At 41.7% G+C, this 25,778-nt stretch overlaps 3 protein-coding genes across 7 annotated transcripts in view; 2 read left to right on the top strand and 1 right to left on the bottom strand.

The window, feature by feature from the left end:
• Window positions 1-25,778, top strand: part of CGRRF1 (cell growth regulator with ring finger domain 1) — a 1,085,659-nt gene that overhangs the window by 475,192 nt on the left and 584,689 nt on the right. The window lies entirely within an intron of this gene.
• Window positions 1-25,778, top strand: part of CDKN3 (cyclin dependent kinase inhibitor 3) — a 670,130-nt gene that overhangs the window by 193,039 nt on the left and 451,313 nt on the right. The window lies entirely within an intron of this gene.
• BMP4 (bone morphogenetic protein 4) overlaps window positions 21,255-25,778 on the bottom strand; it is a 77,240-nt gene continuing 72,716 nt past the window's right edge. For 4 of the 5 annotated variants that reach the window (XM_050798264.1, XM_050798263.1, XM_050798261.1 and 1 more), the window contains exons 2-4: window positions 24,785-24,909; window positions 23,379-23,755; window positions 21,255-22,414 (exon numbers count right to left, since the gene is read on the bottom strand). In XM_050798264.1, the coding sequence (XP_050654221.1) occupies window positions 21,558-22,414; window positions 23,379-23,748 (1,227 nt within the window). In that variant the 5' untranslated portion in view covers window positions 23,749-23,755; window positions 24,785-24,909 and the 3' untranslated portion in view covers window positions 21,255-21,557. The remainder of the gene's footprint in view (window positions 22,415-23,378; window positions 23,756-24,784; window positions 24,910-25,778) is intronic. The other variant, XM_050798265.1, reaches the window with a different exon arrangement.

The following is a 25,778-nucleotide window of genomic DNA, read 5'->3' as shown; positions in this document are numbered from 1 at the left end:
GGAATGTTGGCATAAAACAAAAACAAAAACAAAACAAAACAAAACCAAGAAGGTGCAGCCAGGAAGTAAAAAGGAGCAGAGTGGAAAATGAAGACATGGCTCCATGTGTCAAATGCTCTCAGAGACAAAATGAAGGTTCAGAGAACTCCAACATGACTGCTGAATTCACAATGTGGTCATCTCACAAAGGGCAGATTGCATGAAGTCCAGGGTACAGAATGCAGAGAGAAGAGAAATAAAGGGTGAGTCCAAGGTGGGGGAAATCAGACTAGGAGTGAAGAATTAGGATAGGAGTTACAGGGGGCATGGGATCAAGGCGGGCATGTGGTTTCCATGGGATTATAGTTCCTTCCTTGGCAACAGGAATTAATTCTCTCTAGGACTTCTCCGCATCACCCATAATGCTCAGCATGCTGCCTTATACCTAGCTCACACACATGAAAAAAAAAAATTAATTAAAAAGCTGGGTGGCCAAGCGCAGTGGCTCATACTTATAATCCCAGCACTTTGGGAGGCCAAGGTGGGTGGATCATTTGAGGCCAGGAGTTTGAAACCAGCCCAACCAACATAGCAAAACCCTGTCTCTACTAAAAATACAAAGATTAGCTGGGCATAGTGGCACATGCCTGTAATCCCAGCTACCATGGGGTGCTGAGGCATGAGAATCACTTGAACCTGGGAGGCAGAGGTTGCAGCGAGCCTAAATCATGCCATTGTACTGCAGCCTGTGCAACAGAGTGAGACTCTGTCTAAAAAAATAAAAAAATAAAACTTTGGTAAAGTACATCTTTTACAACTTAGAGGATCTCTTCAAAAACACAGACTTCAAATCAATTTGATTCAATTACCTTTAATTATTCCAAGACTAAGTACGCCCTTATGATATACCAGACACCATGCTTATCACTGAGGATAGAGAGAAGACATTGTCCCTGGTCATAGGTTTATAAATGGGGGCTGTATAGACTTAGAGGAATGGGTTTGAGAGGTGATTCCTCAAGGGTGTACACTGTAGAGCCTAAGTTGAGGGGTCATTTGATTTTATAGCAAGCCACCCAAGTCATGTGAGTGTACAGACTCTGTCTCTCTCTCCATATATATGTGTGTGTGTGTATGTGTGTGTGTGTGTGTGTGTGTGTACACACACACAGGGTTTCACCATGTTGCCCAGGTTGGTCTTGAACTCCTGAGTTCAACCGATCCTCCCGCCTCATCCTCCTAAAGTGCTGGAATTAAAGGCGTGAGCCACTGCTCCCAGCCCCAGACTATATTTTTATGCTTCCTAAACTTTCCCATGAGGAGGTCTAGAGGAAATTTGGACTCTTTTCATTCCCTCCTTCTGACGTTGTGCAGGCAGAATAAGACACCTAAAGCCAGGAAGCTACTTTGGGGAGCCCCAGCTCACAGCTTTCAGCACATTAATGAGTTCTTCATTCCTCACGAACAGTAGAAATATCCCCTACTACTTAGTTAAAGGCTTCAGTGACCTCCCTTCTTCTCAGTTGGAGACGTTGCTGGGCTCTCCCTTCCTTGGGAGCTTGTAGAGGTAAAGGCCAGGACTCTCTGAGAAGTTTTTAAACTAGGGAATCAGGCTATATTAGGCACCAATAGTCCTCTACCACAGCTCAGAGAGCTCTGGAAATAGGAAGATCCTTAGGATCCTTAGGATCCTCTCCCCAAGAGGGGGCACTCAGCACCTGATTGGGGTCACCTGGCCACTAGGGGGCTTTACCAAAACACTGGAAGACAAAAGGATTGAGATCAAAAGCACTTTGTTTTCTTGAGAACACTGCAGCCCTCTCATTTGATAATAGATTCTTATTTCTCCACCTAATCAAATCCTCCCAATACTTAGAGGTGTCAAAATGCTCATGAAAGATACAATGACAGTCAAAACCCAGTGTCAGAATAAGCATAGAGCTTTAAACCAGTACTGTACTAAATCATTTAGGATTAGCACTTCTCCAAGGAACGATGAAAGTAAAGTCATAGACTGTCCATGAATAAAACTGAAGAAGGTGGAGGACAGCCAGGAGCTGCGTCCATTCACTGCTTTTCAAGAGAGTTAAACAGAAGAGTACAAGAGCCTTAGGAAGCTTGAATGACAGTAAAGAGAAACAGTGGAAGATGCTTTGGTCATCCCTGGGGAATTCACTACTCCAGGGCATAGTTTGATTTCAGAGGCATTTGGAGTTAAGACCCTTGCTTTATAAATGAGATCCAGGCAAATCTAAGTGCTTACTTTAAAAACATCCTTTCCTAGCTGTTCAAAAGAGAACAAACTTAGGGCCTGTCATAAAATGTGCCTGGAAACTATTAATGTATCAGTGGTCTTAAATGAAAACATTTCCTGTAAATACACAAGATCCAACACATGTTAACTAAAAGTAACTTTTTTTTTCAGAGGATTTCATACTTTATAACTATCAAGTAGCTACCATACCTTTGCTAAAATTAAACCTTCATTTACGAATATGCCTTTACATTCCAAAATGTTTAAAGCTTTACCTAAAATCTTGAGATATTGTTACATAAAAATCACTACATGAACTGCATTAGAACTATACATTTTAAAAGGCCCACCAATGTAAGAGTAGTTTACTTTCTCATTTTTTAAATTCTCCAGAGTGTGAGTTTTTCCTTCCCCTATAAAAAGTCATATATTACGTTAAAACAATACATGAAACGAAACAGTAGGCTCTTCAATTTTTCAAGAAACAACCCTGATTAAAATCATATTTCTCTTCAGTACTTTTATCTAATGAAAATTGCAGAATTTCATGTGTGACATAAATTTCAAAATTTTATATATACATAGATGTGGAATTTTATATATACTATTTAAATTATAAATTATAAAAAATTTATATAAATGTAATATATATGTTGTATAATATATAAATTATATAATTTCATATATAAATTTCAAAATTTATATACATAGGTGTGGAATTCTGCCAATCAGAATTGCTAAACCCATCCAAATCTAGGGCTGAAATAATTTCAATTCTTTTGTGTTATTTTTAGACTTTTACCTTTGATGATTTGTTTTTAGGCGTAATATGGTGAATTTGGTACTTACTGAGTACATTTTTCTTTTACTAACTTGGGCAACTTAATAAAATTTGCTCAAGACCATTCATGTAAAATATATTTAAATAACTTTGAAATGTTATGGAACAAGAACAATCCCCAAGAAAGTACAGATGAGGTAGGTTCACTTGTACTCATTAGCTAGGGTTTCCATAACAAAGCCCCACAGATGGGGTGGCTTAAACAACAGAAATGTATTTATTTTTCATAATTCTGGAGGCCAGAAGTCTGAGATCAGGCTATCAGCAGGGCTGATTTCTTCTGAAGCCTCTCTCCTTGCCTTGGGATGGCTTTCTTCTCCCTGAGCTCTCACACGGACTTCCTTCTACACGCGTCTGTGTCCGTATTTCCCACTCTTATAAGGACGTCAGTCAGCTTAGATTTCCCCACCCTAATGACCTCATTATAATTCCCTCTTTAAAGACCCTATCTTTAAACATAGTCCCACTGTGAGGCACTGGAGGTTAATAACTTAACATATGAATTTGGGGGGACAAAATTCAGCCCATGACACTTGTCTTCAATGAGTATGTGTCATATTCCTAACTTAATTGGCCACTATTGGAATACTTCGTGTTCATTAAAAGGGAAGTTCACAATACACTACAAACCCTTTAATAATAGTCTGAATATAAGAGTTATGCTTATAAATAAAACCAAGATATCTGAGCAAGCCACAAGTTTATGGAACTCTTTGGGTAAATATCTTGGCCCTGGGAAGCATATTTTTATCTAAAAATATTTTAACATACTTTTTTCTAATTATAAAGATAATACAAAGAAAACGTTAGTCTTTATAAAAGACTAAAGGAAGTAAAAACTCTCAAAGTCAGTAAAAATTACCCAAATCCCATCCTCCAGAAGTTATCATTATAACTATAGTGCTAAATATTCTGAACATCTGTGTACATACAAAGACATACACACACAAACACACACAACTTAATATTGATGGAATTGTCCTACAGAGTTGCTTTCTATTGCATCTTTTAAATTTAAAAATATGCTATTGAAATATCTTTCCATGCCAGTGACTACAGTTACGACTGATTCTTTTTGACAGCAACATACAGTTTCATTGCATGAATGCATAACAATGATTTTGATCCATCCTTTATTGATAGATGTTAAGTCTCTAGCTATTTTATTTCAACTATTTCCAATGCTGTGATGATTTGTATATATATTTTGGTGTATTTGAGATACATTACCTGAAGTCGAGTTTTAAATTTTGAAATCCAGTATCAGGCTGCCTTCCAGAAAGTTGTACTAATTTTTATTAATAATGTATAATTATTAATATGCACTTTAATAACACAGTAAGAAGTCAGTCACCGGCCCATCTTCACACATTCTTGCAAAAATATGGTATCATGAATCTTTAAATCTTTGCCAAATAGGTAAGTTCAAATGTGATAACTCAATTTTGCTTTATTTACATTTCTTGAGTTACTTCTGAATGTTCTTCTATTTTTGTATTTTACATAAAACATTTATTATCATTTTATTTATTTGAACAAAATGTTATTTCTAAGCCATCACAGAAAAATAGACAATAACAAGATTACAAAGTATTTCAGGTATCTAAATATATCCTGTCAAATTATCCTTTCTCATGCATACCTTCAATGATGATAACCTAAGACCTGGTAGGAAATGAATCAACCAATCAAATTTTATCTCCCTGCTGTGTTCACCAGGATATCCTAAGAAAGGTTGCCAGTTGGCACTGGAGCTGAATGTTAAAGGCCTACATGGGATAGGTCTTGGATATCACCAATCACAATCATGTGTAATTTAAAATTAGAAGAAAAGGGAGAAGACACAGATACAGTTTTTTGGTAGTAGGGGAATATCTTGTTTAAAAAATTACAAAACCTAAAGTAGGAGTTTCAAAACTTAGGCTAAATCTTCAGGTAGCTAAAGAGCAGCTGAAAAGGATTGCGTAGGCCCAGCACAGTGGCTCACCTGTAATCCCAGCACTTTGGGAGGCCAGGGCAGGCAGATTGCTTGAGCCCAGGAATTTGAGACCAGCCTGAGCAACAGGACGAAACCCATCTGTAAAACAAATACAAAAATTAGCCAGGCATGGTGGTGCATGCCTGTAGTCCCAGCTACTCCAGGAGGCTGAGGTAGGAGAATCACCTGAGCCCAGGAGGTCGAGGTTGCAGTGAGCAACCTCATACCTCATTGCATACGATCATATGCAATGATCACACTGCACTCCAGCCTGGGTGTGGGAGTGAGATCCTGTCTCAAGAAATAATAAAATAAAATAATAAAAGAAAGAAAGAGAGAGAGAGACTATGCGGCTAAATTTTGAGTCCATTTCTTAATCTTGGTTTGCTGGGGAGGAACTAAATGAAAATTAGTGGAGAGAGAGGAATGGACAAAGTAATAATAATTAGGTGTATAATGATATAATTGATTGACTCCATGTGGGCTGGAGGGCCCAGCAAGTATGAGATGGTTAGGAAAACGCTCCCTTTCCTTATGAATTTACTCAGGGATTGCAAACTTGAATATGTCTAAGGGCCAAACAGGAACTGCAAATATGAAGAAGAAGCAAGTGTTTATTCCACCTAAAAGGCATTCAGATTTAGCTTTTCAAATATGATGCTGGCTGAAAAGAGCATGTCTATAGGCCTAATTCCATCTATGATTTGCCATAGTGACACCTGCCCTAGACTCTAATAATATTGAGCATTGATGTATGTCCTGGTCCCAAGACAGTTTGAGCTCACATAAAACTTTGTTAATACTTGCCTTACCCTCATGTCATTGTTATAGGCTTAGTTGTTCCCACTTCCCCCAAATTTGTATGTTGAAGACTTAACCCCCTCAGAATGTGACTGGGTTTGAAGATAAACCCTTTAAAGAAGTGGTTAAGTTAAAATGAGGCCTGTCGGGTGGGTGCCACTTCAATTTGACTCGTGTTATTATAAGAAGAAATTGTGTGTGTGTGTGTGTGTGTGCGCGCGCGCGCGCACGCGCGCGCACGTGTGTGTTTGTGTGTTCTGAGACAGGGTCTCACCCTATTCCCCAGGCTGAAATACAGTGGCAAGATCATAGCTCACTGCAGCCTCAACCTCCTGGGCTCAAGCAATCCCCCTAACTCAGCTTCCTGACTAGCTGGAACTAAAGGTACACACCACCATGCCTGGCTATATTTTTTATTTTTTGTAGACATGGGGTCTTGCTATATTGCTCAGGCTGGATACGTGGACACCCAGAGATACCAGGGATTCTCACACACAGAGGAAAGACCACAAAAGGACTCAGTGGGAGTCACCTCCAAGCCAAAGAGAGAAGCCTCAAGAGATACCAAACCTGGTGACACCTTGATTTTGGACTTCTAGCTTCCAGAAGTGATGAAAAAATAAATTTCTATTTTTTTTCCTGGTGGTTTATATTTAATTATAAATATCTTACATTTATATTGAGGAAAAAAATAATTTCTATTTTTTCTTAAAACTGGTGGTTTAAACCACCCAGTCTGTAGTATTTTGTTATGGAAGTCCTAGGCAACTAATACAGTCATTTTGTATATACATGTCAGTATCTTCAAATAGACTGTATGTTCCTCTAGGGCAAAGGCTTGAATTTTACTCAGTATGCCTTCTGCCCAGCAGAGTGCCAGCACATGGTAATATTTACTCAACAACTGTTTATTGAGTGACTGAGTGAAGAATTTTCTACAAATTAAATAGTTGAACAGACAGAGACAAACTGAATGATGCAAAAGAGAAAATGTGGTTCTTTTTTCTGTTCAGAGGGACCAACTGTTAGGAGATGTGCTACAATGAACTTCAGGCCTCCTCATGTCAGCCCTGACCCTGACACACTTGAGCAGTGCTTCCTCCGTGGTAGGGTAGGAGGCCATGTGCCCCCTCCCACAACAGTAGGCAGCAAACAATCACCATTCTATCTGGGCTGATGGGAGGGAGTGACCTGGAGTTTAAACACCCCACCAGTCCCTACAGATGATGAAACTGTTCAAGTACACCAATGCATAAAACTGATGCTGCACGCCCCAGCCACTGACCTGCAGTTGCACAATTACCTGACTCTAGGCCATATTTTCCCAATTTGTTGAGAACTATATCATGTGGGAAAGAATTAAAAGGTTTACTAAGGTCAATACAAACATAATTTATTGCTTCCCCTCAGTCAACCAAGCTCATCTACTTAGGTCTGTGACTAGTTAGCTAAGTTGGTTATAGCACTGTCCACGCAGGGGCAAGGTCAAGGTATCAATTTACAAAATTGGTTACTTTCCCTCTGTGGCACAGTTACAGACTACTGCCCTATTAATTCAGCATTATTTTGGTCCCAGGAGGAACCTGTAGAAAAAAAATCTGTGTAGAAAAGCAACACAAGTCAAGGACACTGGTGGAAAATGGCCTCAGCATCCAAGCTGAGTGCAGCAGGTCAGGAACTTCTGAAGGGATCTGTCTTAATCAGTTTGGGCTGCTCTAACAGAATCCCATGGACTGGGTGGCTTAAACAACACTATTTATTTCTCACAGTTTGGGAGGCTGGCAAGTCCAAGACCAAGGCATTTGGCAGATCCAGTATCTGGAATGGGCAGTCTTCCTGGTTGGCTGATGACCATCTTCTCATTGTATCCACACATGGCCAATAGCAAAGAGAGAAAGGAAGCGCTAGTCTCTGCCTTTCCTTATAAGGACACTAATCCCATCAGGGGAGCTCTCATGACCTCATCTAAACCAAATTATCTCCCAAAGGCCCTACCTCCTAATACCACCCCATTGGAGAGTGGGGCTCCAACATATGAATTTGTAGGGAGTGGGGAGGGATAAACATGCTGTTCATAATAGGACCCAATTCACAGTCTTTAAGGACTAGTTCAAATTTTGCTTGCCCTAGCAAAGCTTAAATTTAAGACAATTTCTGATAAACTTGAAAATTCCCACATATTAAAGTTAAATTGGCAGGCAGATTAATTCCCTTTTTAAAAATACACTTATTTTACTTAGGCATCTCATCAGTTCACCCTAAATTCTTCAGAATGTTTGTTTCACACTTCATGGTGACCTTACCTAATTCTTCTTTGACCCTAGGGTGTTAATCATCAGAATGCATAGACTTGAATATTGCCAGATCAATGATCTAATCCTACACAAGTTCTCCATGCTGGTTTGGTTTTCTGTCCTCCTATCATATTTATTATCTATTCTGGTTTCCATCTCACACTGACCAAATGTAAAAATCTCAGATTGAAAACATGCGTGTTATCTACTACGAACTAGCTCTCCTCATCAAATTGAAGGTTTCAGTTTCTCTTCTTGGTTTGATCTTTTTTTCCTTGGGTTCTTCTAATTTTACACCTAACAGGACCACAGTCTTCATAGGCCTCCTTGGTTACCTGGCCTAATTCCCTACTTTGCAGCATTCCGGTGATAGTAGTCAAAAGCATTCTTTAACTTTATAAATTGTAAATACTATAATGTGTCATTCAATATGAAATAATTCAATAAAATGAGTTTTCAAGTAAAGTATTCTTTGCCTCTGTCCAGATCAGTCACTTTGTAAATGGATGACACAAGATTCTCTGTAACGTCTTCATACTTCCATAGTTTAACAAATAAGCTAGAGTTTTATAATGAAAATACAATATAAAGAACAGAATAATTTGCCCACCCGAAAAAAGAAGTGTAAAGAGCTGTCAAGTAATTTAAATCAAATGTAAGCAGAATTGAAAATCGGCACTAAAATGCTTAATGTCTGTGGTCTCTGGTACCAGAATGTTTCTTTATGTTGTAGGTCTGCCGCTAGATATCTTTAGCCTAACGAAAATGCTTATGAATGAACAAACCACTGAGTTAAGCATCTGTTACAAGAAAATTAGTGTAATATTAAGCATATTCTAAACATCTCCTACAATCACAAAGAAAGGGCCATTCTCAAATATTTAAAAAAAAAATTATTCTAAATTAAATAGGATGATGCTACCTTGTTTGACAAATAATACTCATTAGAACACCGGAAATGCTGCTCAACATCTAAAATCTGTGTTAATCCTATGTTCTACACAACACGTAGAACACAAGTTTAGAAGCAAGAAAAGTATGTATCAGCTAAAAATTTATTCTCAAGCTATGTTACATTTAAAAGTACAAATAACCTATGTTATTTGTACTTTTATGAAATAAAAAATGTTTCTGTATCATATGTCATGTAGGTAAGCCACTGGTAGTATGAATGTTGTGTGCACTTTAACTTTGCAGCTCTAATCATATTTAATTTCTGCCTTCAGTGTTCAATCTTTTTATAAGATAGCACACAAAGTATTATCTAGCTAGCTATTACATTAAAATTATAAACAAATTTCAATTGATAGCACTTAACATATTTTTATATTATAATTTAATTTTTAAGCCAAGAAGAAAAATATTTGAATAATTCAAATATTCATTTCTAACCATTATATTTCTTTATACTGGGGTATAAATTATTCCTGGACTGTAAACTACTCTATTTTACAGAGATTATATTTGCTTAGTGTGCATACTGTAAATAAGCTATAAATGAACTGGACAATTAATTATATTTGTTCCTTGGTGAAAATTATGATGATGGTATTTGACATACATTAAGCCAAGTCAAATCTCAATTCTTCAAGTTTATATGTTGGCAAAATATCTACCATACATCAGATAGAGCTGACTCATAGGTGAGAAATTTATGCAAAACTTTCAAAAGCATTAAAATCAGTGTTTACTTTAAAATGATAATATTTCTGCCCAACCAGCTCTGATTTTTAGTTTAAGATAACATCATTTTCCTGAACACTTTTACACATTACCTTTACACAGTGCTTTTCTCCCATGAATCTTGTTATTCATAAACATTAATTAATTTTCATTATCCTTATGACACCTACTTCCCAGTACAAACTTTTAGGCTAGGCTGGGTGGTGTGTCGGACGCTGTGGATGCTATAATTACATAACAGTTCTCCTTTGACCAGTGCTCATCCATGGATGTCACGTACACACCAATGGATCCTTGTACTGCAGATCAAACAACTTCGTCTGCAAATACTAAGATGGACACTTTGGCATTCATTCCTTACCGGAACAGGACCACAGTGTATCCCCTAAATATGTGGCCGGTTTCTTGCTCCTTAGCTAATCCTAGAGTGGTCAGGCATGAGAAAGGTTTTGCTGTTGAACGTTTTCAACAGCAGGTGTTTGTTAACCTTTGAAACCAACAGAACAAAGCTAATAAATTCAAGGTTGTAGGAACAAATGTCTTCCATGTATTTTATGCCAAAGCACCCTATTTAATGTAAATATTTCATAATACATAGTAACCTTCTGCTTCTCATAGCACTTACAATGAAGTGAATTAGGTGAGAAATAAGAATGCCTTTGGAACCACAGGCTCAGACTCACATTGAAAGGCTGAATAGGGCTTTGCCACCTTTATTTCAGGATATTTAAGTCTTTTCTCTGTTTCCTCAGACAAATTAAAACATGTACAGAACCAGTTTTCTCTCCTCAGTGCAAGCAAGTTCCAATCTCTTCTTTTGTCAACTTTTTGATGTTACAGATAAAATATTGCAACAAAAACAGGAAAGGAAATGTAATTTGCTTTATTGCAAATTAAATTTGTCTAGCTATGATTAGTGGACGTGTGCACATTTTACATTGGTGTAATTGATGAGCACCTATTTTGTGTTTTGCTCTTTTCATTTAATATGATATGATAAACACAAGTCCAGATATTGATGTAATTTACAGTATTGCCATTTTTAATAGTCTAGACTGATTGTTTCTAATCTTTTGCTATTATAACTGATGTTTATAACAAATCTATTAAAGAAAAACTACCGTTTTCCTCTTCAGATTATTTCTATGAGGTGTGTTTTCCACAATGTCAAAGAGCATAAGCAATTTTATAGCTCTTATTTCAGCTCACTTGCATTCTCAAAAACAAATAAATTGAATCATTTACAGAAACATCAGCAATTGATGGATGTAATTACATGGGCTGCTTAGAATAACCTTTGAGTTGTAATGTAAACTTTAAGTTGGATGAATTTGCATTGTAATTGCTAGTGACATTATGCATTTTTCAAGCAATAATTTAAAATTTGTGTTTTCTTTTGCATAACACAGTATTTCTCAAAACGTGATCTGTGTAATATTTTCTCTCCCTCCCCCTCTCCGTCACCCCTACTCCATCTCTATCCCTTTCTCTATCTCTTAAAATCTCTCTGAATAAAATTATATTGCATTCATTTTATGTGGCAAGCACTTCATGTAGAGACAGGATGTTCTAATAAAGACAAGAGGGGTAACGTCCCACCCCTCATGGAGCTTTCATTGCAGTGAGGAGATGCTACACATTCATACACATAAACGTACCCATACACAGAGTGAAAAATTCATAGAACCTTCCATGAAGAAGACAGAACAGAGGCATGCGGGTGAGCATGCTGGATGGAGCAGTCGTTTTAGAGTAGCACATCAGAGAAGGCCTCACTGGGGAGGAGACATTTGAGCTGAAAACTGAACAACAAGAAGGCCAGCCTGTGAAGATCTTGCAGAAGAACCTTGCAGGCAGAGGGGACAGCAGACAGAAGAACATCCAAGGCAAGAATGAATGAATGTACATGGTGGTTAAAGAACAGAAAGAAGGCTGGTATGGCTGGAATGTAGTTAACAAGGGAAGAAGAAGCATCAAGTACCATCGGAGGGATAGGCCAGGGCCAACTGTGCATTGGCCTTGCAGGTTCGGGAATGTGAGGAACAAAAAGGAGTACTGAGGTTAGGTAAGTTGAAGCATCACTGAGTTGGCGAAAGCTAGGCAGGTTTCTTACTATGGGATTTCTCGAAAACTTTAAAATATAATGCTCATTGTAAATTTTCAAGTCAGTAATACACATCACAGTGTTTTCCAAAATACATTTCATCATGGCATCCTTTTTTTCAGAAACGAACTCTTGAGACTATTGTTTCAAGGAAAATGAGTTGGGGTACACAGGTCAAAAACAAAAACAAGCAGGGGCTGGCAACCTATAGCTTTCAGGCCAAACCCAGCCTACCACCTGTGTTTTACCATCTGTGAACTAAGAATAGTTTTTACATTTTTAAACAGTCTTTAAAAATCAAAAGAATATTTCACAACAAGCAAAAATTATATGAAGTTCAAGTTTCCATGTCCATAAAATTTTACTGGGACACAGCCATATGCATTTGTTTACTACTCTCTACAACTGCTTTTGTGCTAGGACTGGTAGAGTTCAGTAGTTGCCACAGAGGCCTTTAGGTCCATAAGGCCTAAAATATGAACTATCTGGCCCCTTATGGAAAAAGTTTGCCAATATCTGGTCTACAGCATCTGTTGTTACTTTAACTGCAAATCTTCATATGACCTGGGATTATAGCCATAATTTATATATTTTATAGTAAATATTTATCAAGTACTCATCATGTTCCATACTCTGGTTTTCGCTTTCTACATTCATTTTTATTACATTTTGCTGTAATTTTTTTTTAATTCTACTTATCAAACCTAGTTTCTTTAAACTTCTGATAACGCCCTCAATTTCATAAGTAGTCTGAATGTGTGTGTTTATTTGATAGATTTGGATACTAGGCAATTCGATTTTCCCATACTTAAAAATAGAGCTTCCTATACTTAAAAATATGATTAGCTCTTTAATATGTTTAGACATTTCTGAAGTTTAGTGTAACATACACATCTATATTAAATCACTTTTGCATGCTATGTACCAAGTAGCATTTTTAGTAATTCTTATATGCCTGTCTTGCTCCCAGTGTGTCAGATGTTAAATTCTAATCGTATTTTAAATATATTTCTGAACTATCTGCTTATCCACCAATCTATTTTTTTCAATGATAGCCTAATAACGAAGACTTTTAAAAATTGTCATTTTGTATACATCTGCCAAGACAAGGAGACTATTGTTACCTTAAAATTTGGGGGCATATTCTTCCCCATTTATTGGTCCATGTGAATATCTTTCAAGTTCCATTAAATATGTTTAAAGAAATTTTAGTTAGTGTTGCATTAAATTAACCTAGGGAGCATTTTCTTTTCATTATAATATAATTTTCCCACCAATGGTCAGACTTTTGTCTGTGTACATATCCATGTCTTTAAAACAAAACAAAACAAACAAACAAACAAAAAAACTTTCCCAGCATTATAACACAGAGATAGAATGAATTCTTTTTTAAAAATTTGTGTGGGTACATAGTAGACATATATATTTATGGGGTACATGAGATATTTTGATACCGGCATGCAATGCATAATAATCACGACACAGAAAATGGGGTATCCATCCCCCCAAGCACTTATCCCCTATGTTACAAAAATCCAATTACACTCTTTTGGTTATTTTTAAATATACAATTATTATTGACTATAGTCACCCCGTTGTGTTATCAAATACTAGGTCTTATTCATTCTCTCTAATTAATTTGTTTGTACTGATTAACATTTCTCATTCTCCTCCATGGAATGAATTCTTTATAAATGCATGTTTATGTTAGTAAAAACTTTGTTATTTAAAATTCTGTTGGGGGAGATAAATTTTGTCAAAATTCTATATTCAATTATAGACATACAACCTAAATACATTTTCACTGTAAACTACTCTAGGGAAAACAGAAGACCCCTCCTGATTCTCCCCTACCCCATCACATACACAACACAGAGCCCTGCTTCTCCTAGAGAAGGCTAGAAACTTTGTCAATGGACTGAATAACGCAGAATAGGCCACAGACCATTTTGTTTTGCTTCTTGTTCCCATCCACCAACATTTTCCTAGATTTACTTTTCTTCGGGTCACTATGACTTGTCATATAACATTAGTGATCTTAGGGAGATATAGCTAGAATTATATTCTCCCACAAATGCTCAAAATGTAAGTTTATCTTCTAGCAGCCAAACTTTTGTATTTTTACAATTGCCCCTTTTTATCGACAGGGCTTATTAAACATCCGGTTTCTTCCCTCAGATCCCTGTGACTAATCTCCCAATTTGGAAAGAATAGACACTTAAAAGAACTACCAGTAGATTCGATGCTAATTAGAACCCTGGATTGTTCAATCTTCTAGAATGCTGAAAAGTCCCCTTTATTTACAGTGTTCCGTCTGTAAGGTGGAGCACATTTGGTTAAAATAAATTACGAGCTAGTTCTAGAGAATTGCTAAGTGACAAGCAAATAAACAATAACCTACATACAGAGTAGGTCCTCAGAGACTGTGATTTAGGTGCATAGATGAGTTTGGGTGGAATAAGCAGGACAGCCAAGTGGGAAACATAACACCAAGGTAAATGTGTATAATTCCCAGGCAAAGTGTCACGAATCTATTAAAAATCACCTCCCTGATTCATTAAAAATAAAAAGTGATGTCTGTAAAGGGGAAGAGGGATGTTGGTGGAGTCTGCTGTTTGTTTTTCTGGAGTTTTCATCTGCAAGTCTACACTAACTTGCCAAAACAAACAATGTTAGCAAAACTGCCCTCTCAGCAGCTATACACTAAATCCTACCGCTCTTCGATCCGGAAAAGCTGGTCAATTTCAAGATAGATAATGAGCAAAACAGTATGACATTTTGGGGTTTAGGGGAGGGGAAAGGTTGATCAAACCCACTTACCACGCTGCGGAGTTTTGAAAGACTGTGGGAAAAGTGACTTTCCTTGTTAACAATCCCCCACCCCCTCCTTCGAGCTAAATGGAATGCTTTGCTATGCAAATAACAAGTCTGATCTCAGAGGAAGTAAAAGACTCAGGATAGTAAAAGGAACTCACCTTTTGGAGGTGAATTAACTCTTTTAAGGTACCATTGAACAAATTACTTCTCCATGCTCTAAAAATTCTTAGTGCCCTAAAACCTCAAAATCGCCTGAGATTAATTTGCTCCTTGGAGGGTCAGGCCTCATAAAGAGTGAGTCCCTCTGGAAAAACATCTTTTGTCTGCCCTTGTTAAGGTACACAAAAGAAGCATGTGGAAATCACTCAGCAACTCGACATTTGTGGCTGACCCCAACCAACTGGAATCTGAGGGTTGAAAGTGTCAAGGTCAGTCTGAACCTAGTAACCTAGCTGTTTGAATAGGTTTCAATTTGGTAATTACTGTATTTAGATAATTCGGCCTCCCTTTCCCACTACCCTTCATTACCAAGAAAACCAGTGCAAAAAATCAAAGCATGAAAATGAGAGACACACGTTGAGTCCAATAGGAAATTGCTCAACTCAGTGGCTTCTGAGTGCATGAGACAGAGACCTTTTAAGCATGTCTTTCCTTCCCCAGGTTGCAACTGACTTTCTCCAGGGAAGGAACATATTCCCAAGTTGATCAAATCATGCGGATGCAAAAGTCTTCCAATGCGCTCAGTCAACAAAAATGTCTGAGCCTGGGATGTCAGGTAACCCACTTTTCAGAATACTTAAATCACACAAAGGAGCATTCTGTTTAATAGTGGGACCACAATGCTTAAGCTGAGCCTTAAGAAGTCAGTAAGAATCTTAATAAGATTTGGACATGATGCCCACAGCCCTGATACTATGTCCAGGCTGCTTAAAATTGCTTGAGGTTAAACATTTAAGTTTTATACCCAGCCAACTTTCTAACAAAGGAGTGGAGGTGATCCACAATGACATATGTATAAACCATACATTTAGGATTTAAGATATGTTAAGGTTATAATGTTAATCCGAAATTAAGAAAAACAGAACACAAATGTAAACATATGAACAAAGACTAGAAGAAAACAAAAACCTAAGTAGTTGTTTTAGGAGGATGAGATTGTCAGTAAATTCGCTCTCTCAAAAAAGAATCTGAATGTCATTTTACTACAGTTTAGAAACAATAGAAGGAAAAAGATAGTTGTGAATATCCAGCTGGAAGGAAACATTGCAATTGGACATTAAATGCTTGGGTCTGAGCTTTCTGGAGCTAAGTTAACACTTTGGGTTATGTAGCTCTCACTGACCAATTAAAGAAGGGGTATAAATCAGTTCTCAAAAGATACATATTTTTCTACATTTGAATTATAAATGAATTCAGGGAACATTGGGTATAATCTTAACCATACCACCCCTCATCTCTTTCTCTCTGATAAGGTACATATCTTTGACCTCTTTGCCCGGGTCCTACCTCAGAAACAAACTGCTTTGAAAACCAAATGACAAGGATTAAAAGATTAAATCAGCATGAAGCTTGAGTTGAACACAGTTGTACATTTTCTTAACTCAATCGTGGACAACTATATGCAGGATGGAATCACTTGCTGGTACCTTAGGGAGACAGAAATAATTACAGGACTAAACTATTGAGTCTAGTCAATTAAAATCTCAATCGGTGTGCTTTGGACTGTTTAGAGAATTATCTGCTGATGAGGGCTTCAGTTAATAAAACTGGAAAAAACATATTGCTAAACTACCAATAATGAAATTTTGCAAAACTAGAATGTACTTGCACTTGGCTACCAGGTTCCAGGATTTGGGGTGGGGAACTTTGTAGTCATTTAAAAATATTTTTGCTAGAAATCAAGCTATAAAAAGTTAAAAGAGATCAATGAGATCTTTGCTTTGGAAAATGTGGCAAAACTCAAAGCTGGACTTCAGAAATTCTCATTAGTAACACAACGCAGCAAATTATTCTTCCATCTTGTCTTCTTTTCCTCAAATTTCACATTTTTGAGGTAAACATTTTGAAATCCTATAGTATTTTCTCAATTGTTTGTTCTGAACAGCATACTGTAACTTTTATATTTTCACTTAGTTTATAAAGAATATTTTGAAGAGCAAGAGAAAGCAGAAACAACTGGAACTTGCTGCAGTTAATGCTTTAAATAAAGTGAATTATGAATGGTAATTTCAAATGGCTTCCAAGCTGAAAAAAAATTTTAGATTTTTTTCTACAATTGACTCAACGTTGCACACCTTGCACTTTTGACTCCTTTTTCAAAATAATTTCTGTGGGTTTTTTTTGTTGTTGTTTTGTTGTTGTTTTTTTTTTAACATTAGAGCAATTCGACATTTTTCCTAAAATCAGCCACTTTTCTCCACTGGTGAGCATTGCAGTTCTGTTTGTTTATTCTGCCATTAGGTGCTAAATGCATAGGGAAATGAGATCCTTGCAATCCCACCCAGACCACATTTCTAACCACTCTGAATTTAATTTTCAGTTATAGTTTTCAGAATTGTGCTAGTTTGTATCACATGGTAACCCCGAATAACTTTCCATCAATTCTAATTTGGCAGTCCACCAGTTATCCTAAATTCCTCTAGGGAATACTAATAACCTTCTGATTCCCAGGTAATGTAAGGTCACCAACGTTGCATTTGTATTACTCTTTTCCTTTTCAAAAGAGAGTATGTGAATAGTTTGTAAAATTTGTTCTGTGTTGAAGCAAAAGTATCTTTGATGACAAATAGTTGGGAGACCTGGGCCTCGGATGAGCTTTCTGCTCCTGGCTGGGCGGATACGGTGAGTCCCCGGCCAGAGGCCCTGCGGAGGTCAGCTAAGGTGCTGTCATTCTGTATCCCGGACTTGGCATCTCATTTCTGAAAGCAATCGTCCAGCTCCACTCTCGCACACCTGTAGCCTCTCCCGTTCACCTCCGTCCCCCGACTGTCGGGGAGCGGAGACCTACCTGTAGTTCAGCTGGGACCCAGGGCTCTCCGCGTCCCCGAGGGGCCCGAGACAGCGGCTCAGCCTCCAGGGCCAGTCTGCAGGTCCGACCCTCACCCAGCGGGCCTGTTTCCCACTCGCCCATGTCCCCGCTCCCATTGAGTCACCCCCATATGCAGGCCACTGTGAGCTCGGAGGCAAGAGAGCCTCGCTCCCTAATTCCCACTCTCTGCCCCCTACAGAAAATCCCTAAAGGTCTCGACCCTTCTTACGCCCCTCCACCCCGGGGAGCCTTCCCCTGCAGACTCCACTCTTCTGCGCGGCCGTTTGACCCCATTTCGCATGAAATCAGCCGAGCGACAGCCCCGAGGACCAGCGAGCGCTAATCAGATCCGTCTGTCTCTGCAGAGCTTCACCTGAGCCCCGGGTCCTCTAGGGCTGATGAGCGGGCCGGCTCTCGGGCCCAGGCTGGGGGACCCGCAGTCCACGGTCTGCGGGGATGGGGAGGGGTGGCCGCCCGCCGCGCGGCTCCCGCGGGCCGTCGCCAGGTGCACGGTCCCCCTGGTCCCCCGCAGGGAGGACGCCCCCTGGTGCCCCCGCCGCCGCCGAGCCCGGGAGCGCCTGAGCGGGCGGGAGGCGGGGCCGGCGAGGCCGGATCTTGACGCCGGTCCAAGGCCGGGTGACTATTGGGGTCTGCCAGCCCCGCGGACGCGCCGAGTCCTCTCACTGTGGCGCTGCCCGGCGGCGAGGGGGCTGGTGGAACCAAGCATGGTCAAGACAGAAAACAAAGTCAGCAGGTCACCTGGCAGGTTCTGGGCGAATTATGCAACGAAAGCAGGGGAATGTTTGATGCGTCCCTCCCCACTCCACCCCCCCATCTTTTTTTTTTTTTTTTTTTTTTTTTTTTTTTTTTTTTTTTTTGGTCTTAAGCTCCTAGGAAGCCGGTTCCAGTTTAAGGGTTGGATAGGGATCGACCAAGCTGCTCCTCTGATGTGGTTACGACTTTGCCGAACTGCGCAAGGGCGAGCTTCCCTCCCCATCTTTCTTTTAAGTAATGGGACCATTACTCTGGAGAAAAAAAAAAAAAAAAAAAAAAAAAAAAACATGAATGGGGCGAAATGGTAGGCTTGATCCAAAAGCAATGCCGAGAATCACCCTACGACTTCCATAAGGTACTGAACTGAATATTAGGCAAAAATATTAAATGCCGAAACCTGAATTAAATAATCTCCACACACATCCTTTTTTTTTTTTTTTTTTTTTTTTTTTTAATCTCCCCCGGCCTCAGGACTAAGCTTTCAAACAGAATTTAAAGAGTTAACGCTGGCCATAGTTCTTTGTTTTCCATGCTAACATTTGTGGCATTAGGACTATTTTGTTAACTAGGTATATGCAATTCACAGAATTTCACGGTAAATTCCCCAGACCAAATATTTGGCTGAACAAATAAACAACATTATCCATTCCTGAAAATAAGCCAGTAGGAAGGGGGGAGGACGGGGGAAGGGGTTGGTTTCTAGAAACTGGACAGCCACAGGGCTCAGTACTGGCCCTAGGATAATTTGTTCAAGTGCTGGAGATCTACGGGTTCCCTTTCAATGACATTGACATTTCAGAAAGTTGCTAGAAATTGGGCAAAACAAAATGAGGTTGCCTGAGGGGAATCCATAATGGGCTTCCCTAAATGATTTATTTGAGCTTCATACCATTAATCAAAGGGGCAGCGACCTGGGGGGCTGCAGGGGTGGGGGGAAGGATCCCTTTTTGCGGGGAGTTTTGGAGGGACTGTGGAGTCTTACTGCCTTTGCCTGGGGCTCTGATCTCTTCTCTCCACCTGCGCTCTCCGGGGAGCTGGGGTTTTGGCAACCACCCTGCTTCGATTTTTATTGGTTTCCACTAAGCTGCTTCTTTTGGAGGAGTGTAGGACTTCAGTAATTAAAAACAAAAATGAATCCTGCTTCACCCACCTCACTTCCAAGAGCATATGTAAGAAAGAGTGTGTGTACAAGAATGCAAGGGTGCACACCCCACACAGAAAAATGCAAACGCCAGGAGTGTGCACCACACATTCTTTGGGTGCACACACCACCAGAAACAGCAGTACTACCGCTCATATCTACATCTCCATGATGGAGAAATGTGCTATCAGCCTTCCCCCACAGACACCATACAAAGACACTATTTCTGCCCCAAAGGGATCCATAGGGATCTTGGTCTGTACTGGCTCACTTCATATGTGTGAATTTTCTCAGCACACATATGAAATGAGCCAGCACAGACCAAGATTCAGGGCTTAATTTAGTTGTTGGTGGCAAGTAGAAAAAGCAAAGGCCTCTCCTCTGCTCCTCTTAATCCCTACACCCGTCATTCCAGAAAGGCATTTGTCTGCCTGCTGGGAGCCCTTAACTGAGGGTACATTAGCATCCTCCTTTTTTAAACTTTGTCCAAAAATTGAGCTTTTGCTTTTAAGAAACCCTAACACAGAACATCAGCTCTACCTCTTTCTGCCCAAGGGAAGAGGGTATGGGGGAGGCAGTACAGAGAGAAAAGGAGAGTTGACATTTGACTCAAGAGATTTGTGTATAATAGTGGGACACCTTCACAGTGCCTGCTTAGAAATGCTGACCCTTTAGTATCTAACCGCATTGTCAACCCCCACCTAGCCCAATCTGTTGGGATCCTAAACTTGATGAAGGCCTTTACAAGGGGAAAAGAGGACAAGGGAAAATGTCAAGAAACAATGGGAAATTATATCATGTGGTATATTAAAACTGTAATCAACAAACTTCTTGAAGGTAGGGTATATTATTTGTTCCAAAAAAAAAAAAAAAAAAAAAAGACGAAATAGCAGTGCATGCCTGTAATCCCAAAGAGGCTGAAATGAGAAGATTGCTTGAGCCCAAGAGTTCAAGACCAGCCTGGGGCAACAGAGAGAGAACCTGTTCCAAAAAAAAAAAAAAGACAAAAACAAAAGAGTCCTCCCTGGAGAAAAAAAAAATTTTTTAAACATGCCTTCACACACACATTATGATGTGAGTGTGCAAATTAGTTCTGATTTGGAAATATCACATTGGTGCCTGTAATAACTGGAGATACTCTGAGGTATCATAAAAGCAGAGGTGGGTAATCATTTTTCTAGAGTTGAGACCTCATCACACTCAGCTGTGATACACCTCAACAGGTGAGTGAAACAGAAGATGTACAAGGGGCCCAAAATGAAGTCTTTAATCTGACCTACACTCCTTTCAGCCCAGTATTTCTCCAAGGCATGTGTCATCCAGATGGGAGAGGATACTGTGTCCTTGTTAACATTAAATAGAAATGGAAAACAATTCATGCTGGCAATTACCATCTCTCTCTGTGAACAGTTTACTTCCTGTCCCTACAACTTAACCACCTCCAGGTACCACCTTTTGACTTCCATCCAGCCTCCAACTCACCTCAACAGAAAAAAGCCTCATTCAAAAGAGATGAGCCCAAAGGAAAAGAGAGAGGATTAAAGAGAAAAAAAGCCATGATTTACCTTTAAAATAATGACTCATTTTATTTTTTTCTTTTAATATGTAGTTATAAATATATTTTGTCAAAATATATGATCAATATGGTCAAAACATTTGCACGTAAAGTCATAAATAAGGTCAAGGTGAATGTTTAGGGTTTTCTTCCTTTTTTTTTTTTTTTTTAAAATAAAAGTCCACCTATAAGGAAGCAGTCTGTGTAGTGTGTGGGTGAGTGGATGAGAATGTGTGTGTGTATGTGTGTGGTGTGTGTGTGTGTTGTGTATATCTGTCTGTCTGTCTATCCTCAAGGACTGCCTGATCTCAGCGGCACCCACATCCCTCTACTACCATCTCCTGATAATTTTTCAGTACCACTTTATCATACTCATCCAGGTACAGCATGGAGATGGCACTCAGTTCAGTGGGCACACAACAGGCTTTGGGGATACTGGAATTGACAGAATTGACCAGGGTCTGCACAATGGCATGGTTGGTTGAGTTGAGGTGGTCAGCCAGTGGAAAGGGGCAGTCCCCATGGCAGTAGAAGGCCTGGTAGCCTGGTGGGGCCACAATCCAGTCATTCCAGCCCACATCGCTGAAGTCCACATAGAGCGAGTGGCGCCGGCAGTTCTTATTCTTCTTCCGGGCCCGCTGTGGGTGATGCTTAGGACTACGCTTGGCCCTCCGGCGTCGGGTCAAGGCATGGCCCCGGCCATCATGGCCAAAGGTGACCAGGAGGGGCCGGAGCTGGGCCCAATTCCCACTCCCTTGAGGTAACGATCGGCTAATCCTGACATGCTGGCCCTGGTGGGTCCGAGTCTGATGGAGGTGAGTCACCTCAATGGCCAGCCCATAGTTTGGCTGCTTCTCCCGGGTCCAGCGAAGGACCGCAGGGCTCACATCAAAAGTTTCCCACCGTGTCACATTGTGGTGGACCAGTCTCGTGTCCAGTAGTCGTGTGATGAGGTGCCCAGGCACCACTTCTGCTGGGGGCTTCATAACCTCATAAATGTTTATACGGTGGAAGCCCCGTTCCCAATCAGGGCCCTGGTCCACCTGCTCCCGGAAGAGCCGAAGCTCTGCAGAGGAGATCACCTCGTTCTCTGGGATGCTGCTGAGGTTAAAGAGGAAACGAAAAGCAGAGTTTTCACTGGTCCCTGGGATGTTCTCCAGATGTTCTAGGCACAGTTAGGAAGGAAGGGGAAAAGAAAAAGCACATGAACTTTTTTCAAAGATGGAAGAGTCAAGAGAGAGCTCAGGGTTGGGCGATGAATGGTGAATTCTGCTTATGCAGGGAAAACCTACTGGGGGGAAATAAGCATACCCCTTAATTTGAAGGAGCAGATAAGTGGGGCAGCTAGCAAACCAGCAAAATGTAGCTAGCATTTCTCAAGCACCAAAGACAGAAACTACCTCCCAGCCTCCTTGACATGTCTAATAATTTCCATGTGCCAACTCCTCTAGGGCACCACCATCAGACTCCTCTTTTAAAACCCCCCCTTGGTTTTGTGTCCACAGTTTTCTTTACAAGTGGTTGTAAAGAAAAAGAGGGGCCAACAGAGCACAGGCAGGAGGAAACATGCACACAACCACCTTCTCCCTCTTCCACTATTGAGTATGTTACTAAACATTTCCCCAGCGATCTTGGAAACACAGAGCATGCCTTGTTGATCATGTTACAGAGGGGAAAATAAATTCCAACACAGTAATGATGCTGGTGGATTAATAACTCAGATTTACTTTGGAAAAGAAACATCCGCTAGGAAACATTCAGATCGGATTACAAGGCCCCTATTGAATAAACCCGACAAACACACAGCTGTAATATTAAATTCAGTAGGTGCTTTGAAAAAAACGGGCAGAAAACCCAGCAGAAAAGGCTTTGATATAGCAAAAACACACCGCTGGGGCTAGCCCACGTCTGAGTGCTGTCATTCCCCTTCCCCTGAACACCTCCCCCTCTGTCTCCAAAAAATAAGTTCGGTGGCAGCTCTGCAAATTCTTGGAGGTAAGGAGCTCTGTTCCTCAGCCTCCTGGATTGGGGCTTTGATGTAACCCGAACTCTTCTTCCCCAGGGCTTTCACTGCCCCTCTAGCCAGTCGCACTAGCCCTCCCCCACGCAGACTGGGGGAACAGACTGACCTTCGTGGTGGAAGCTCCTCACGGTGTTAGCCCGGCTGGCCGGGCGCTCAGGATACTCCAGACCAGCGCTGTGGATCTGCTCTTCCTCCTCCTCCCCAGACTGAAGCCGGTAAAGATCCCGCATGTAATCCGGAATGACGGCACTCTTGCTAGGCTGCGGGCGGCGGCGCAGCCCGAACATCTGCAGAAGTGTCGCCTCGAAGTCCCGCAGGAGCTCATGGCTCTGCCCTGAGCGGCGTCCTCCCGCGTGGCCCTGAATCTCGGCGACTTTTTTCTTCCCCGTCTCAGGTATCAAACTAGCATGGCTCGCGCCTCCTAGCAGGACTTGGCATAATAAAACGACCATCAGCATTCGGTTACCAGGAATCATGGTGTCTCTGGGGAGGGGGAGGGGAGTGGAAGGTTAGAGAATAAATAAACACCAATAAATAGGGAGAAATAGATGTGTCTGCATATGCATTTAGGGCTAGAAATGGAGGGGCAAGATGGAAAGCAGGTCAGAAAGATCAAGTTTGTGTCTTCTCCCTCACACCACCCCCCCCCCCCACCACCCACCAGCTGCAGCCATGCACGGCCTGAAAGTAAGAATTGCCCTGTAATTACTTGGTCTAACTTGTTTACAGTCAAATAACCCCAAATCAGATAGCCTCCATCCTGTTAATCTTTTTTTGTCCTAACTGCTATCTGAGCCATGATCTCAGCGTGGCTTCTTCAAGGATAAACAGTTAACATTGAGGGGGTAAAAAGGGGTGGGGGAGGGAGAATTAGAATGACATTGCTCTCCACTTTAGACCTTCAGCTTCCCTCCCTTTTCCTCCACCCTCAGAGCCCAACTTTCACAACTTCCAGTTGGTTCAGAGCCAGAGGGAGGGAAAGTGAGAGGCAGGGGCTGGGCGAAGACAGAGGGCGACAGGATCCAGAAGCCGAGAAGGTGGTCTAGGAGCTAACCGAGTGGCTTGAAGGCTTATTGTATTGTGGCCGATGACTTTGAAATACTCAGCCAAAAGTGCCTGATCGTGCCCGCTCACCCCCAGGAGAAACCTCTGTGAGTTTTGACAAGACAGTGGGAATGCGCCACTGAGACACTGGGTGCTCCCCCAGGCAAGTAGGGTAGGGGAAGGGAGTGGTTAGCCCTCAAGGTACAACCCCGGGCTTTCATCTCTTTAGCTCCCTCGCGCTCCCCTTTCTTGCAACGCTGAGAGGGCGAGTGCGCGCCAGCAACACTTTAAAAGGAACCAGTACGCTTCGAGCGCCCCGGCTGCAGGGCCAAGAAGGGAGCGACAGTGCTGCCAGGGAGCAGAGTGTGGACATTGCAAGGGAGGTCCGACGGAAGGGACAGCCGGCGAGCAGGGGTGGTGAGGGCAGAGTGAATTCCCGGGAGGGGGAAGGAAGAGGTGTCTACTCACTGACAGAAAACAAGGCATATAATAACAGTCCATGATTCTTGACAGCCAATCTTGAACAAACTTGCTGGAAAGGCTCAGGGAAGCTGCAGCAGTGCGTTGCTCGGGATGGCACTACAGAATGGCTCCTAAAAGGAATATTTGAATATAATGAGACTCCGGCGCAGACAGACTCTGTTTTTCTTCCAGCCCCTCGGAGTCACGTGAGCGCCGAGGCCCCTCCCGCGGCGGGCGGCGAAAGGGCCTGCGCGCCCTCCCCTCCTCCACAGCCCCCCGCCCCTCGCGGGCCCGCCCCCTCCAGGCGAGGCCAACCTCCGCGCCCGCCGCCCGAGCCTCTGCGGTCCGGGAGGAGCTCCCGGCGGCGCTCGGCAGAGCCCTCGGCCGGTGCCTCGCGGCCGCCGCGCTCCCCAGACTTAGGGCGCAGCGCGCGGAGAACCCGGTTCTCGGCGCGTTGCGTCGGACTGGGCCCCCACGCCAGGCCACCTGAAGCCAGAGGATTTGGGGCGCACTGAAGGGACTGCGTCTTGCAGCTCGAACCCTGCTTAAGTGGGGGCCGGGAGCGAGGTCGGGAAAGTCTCACCCGCCCAAAGCCTCACCACCGAGAGGCACTTAAAAAGGAAAGCGCCGAGGGACCCTGCACACGCGCGTATACACACAAACACAAGCAAACACGAGCTCCCCGCCACTTCCTCCCCAGGGTCTCCACAAGGCCAAATATTGCTCCCAATGACAGCCAGTCACCCCTTGGCGAACGCCTGCTAAGGCTCCGAAGAGCGGGGCCACCGATCTAGCTCCCGGCTGAAAGCTGCCGACCTTGTCACGCACGGGGCCGGGAATGGGCGGGGGGCGTTAGAGGGTGATCGCTGTGGGAAAGTGAGAGGGAGCGGTTGCTAATCATTGCTCCAGGTCCATTACGGAGAATCCCCAAACCAAGTCGGCCGCTGCGTGGCCCCTCTCCCGCGGCAAAACAGACCCCGAAGAAGCCATTCCAGGCGGA

Source organism: Macaca thibetana, chromosome 7 (genome assembly GCF_024542745.1).
Source record: "Macaca thibetana thibetana isolate TM-01 chromosome 7, ASM2454274v1, whole genome shotgun sequence".
NCBI classification, from domain to species: Eukaryota; Metazoa; Chordata; class Mammalia; order Primates; family Cercopithecidae; genus Macaca; species Macaca thibetana.
Note: the sequence above shows the minus strand (reverse complement) of the source record. Positions and strands in the feature narration are given on the sequence as shown.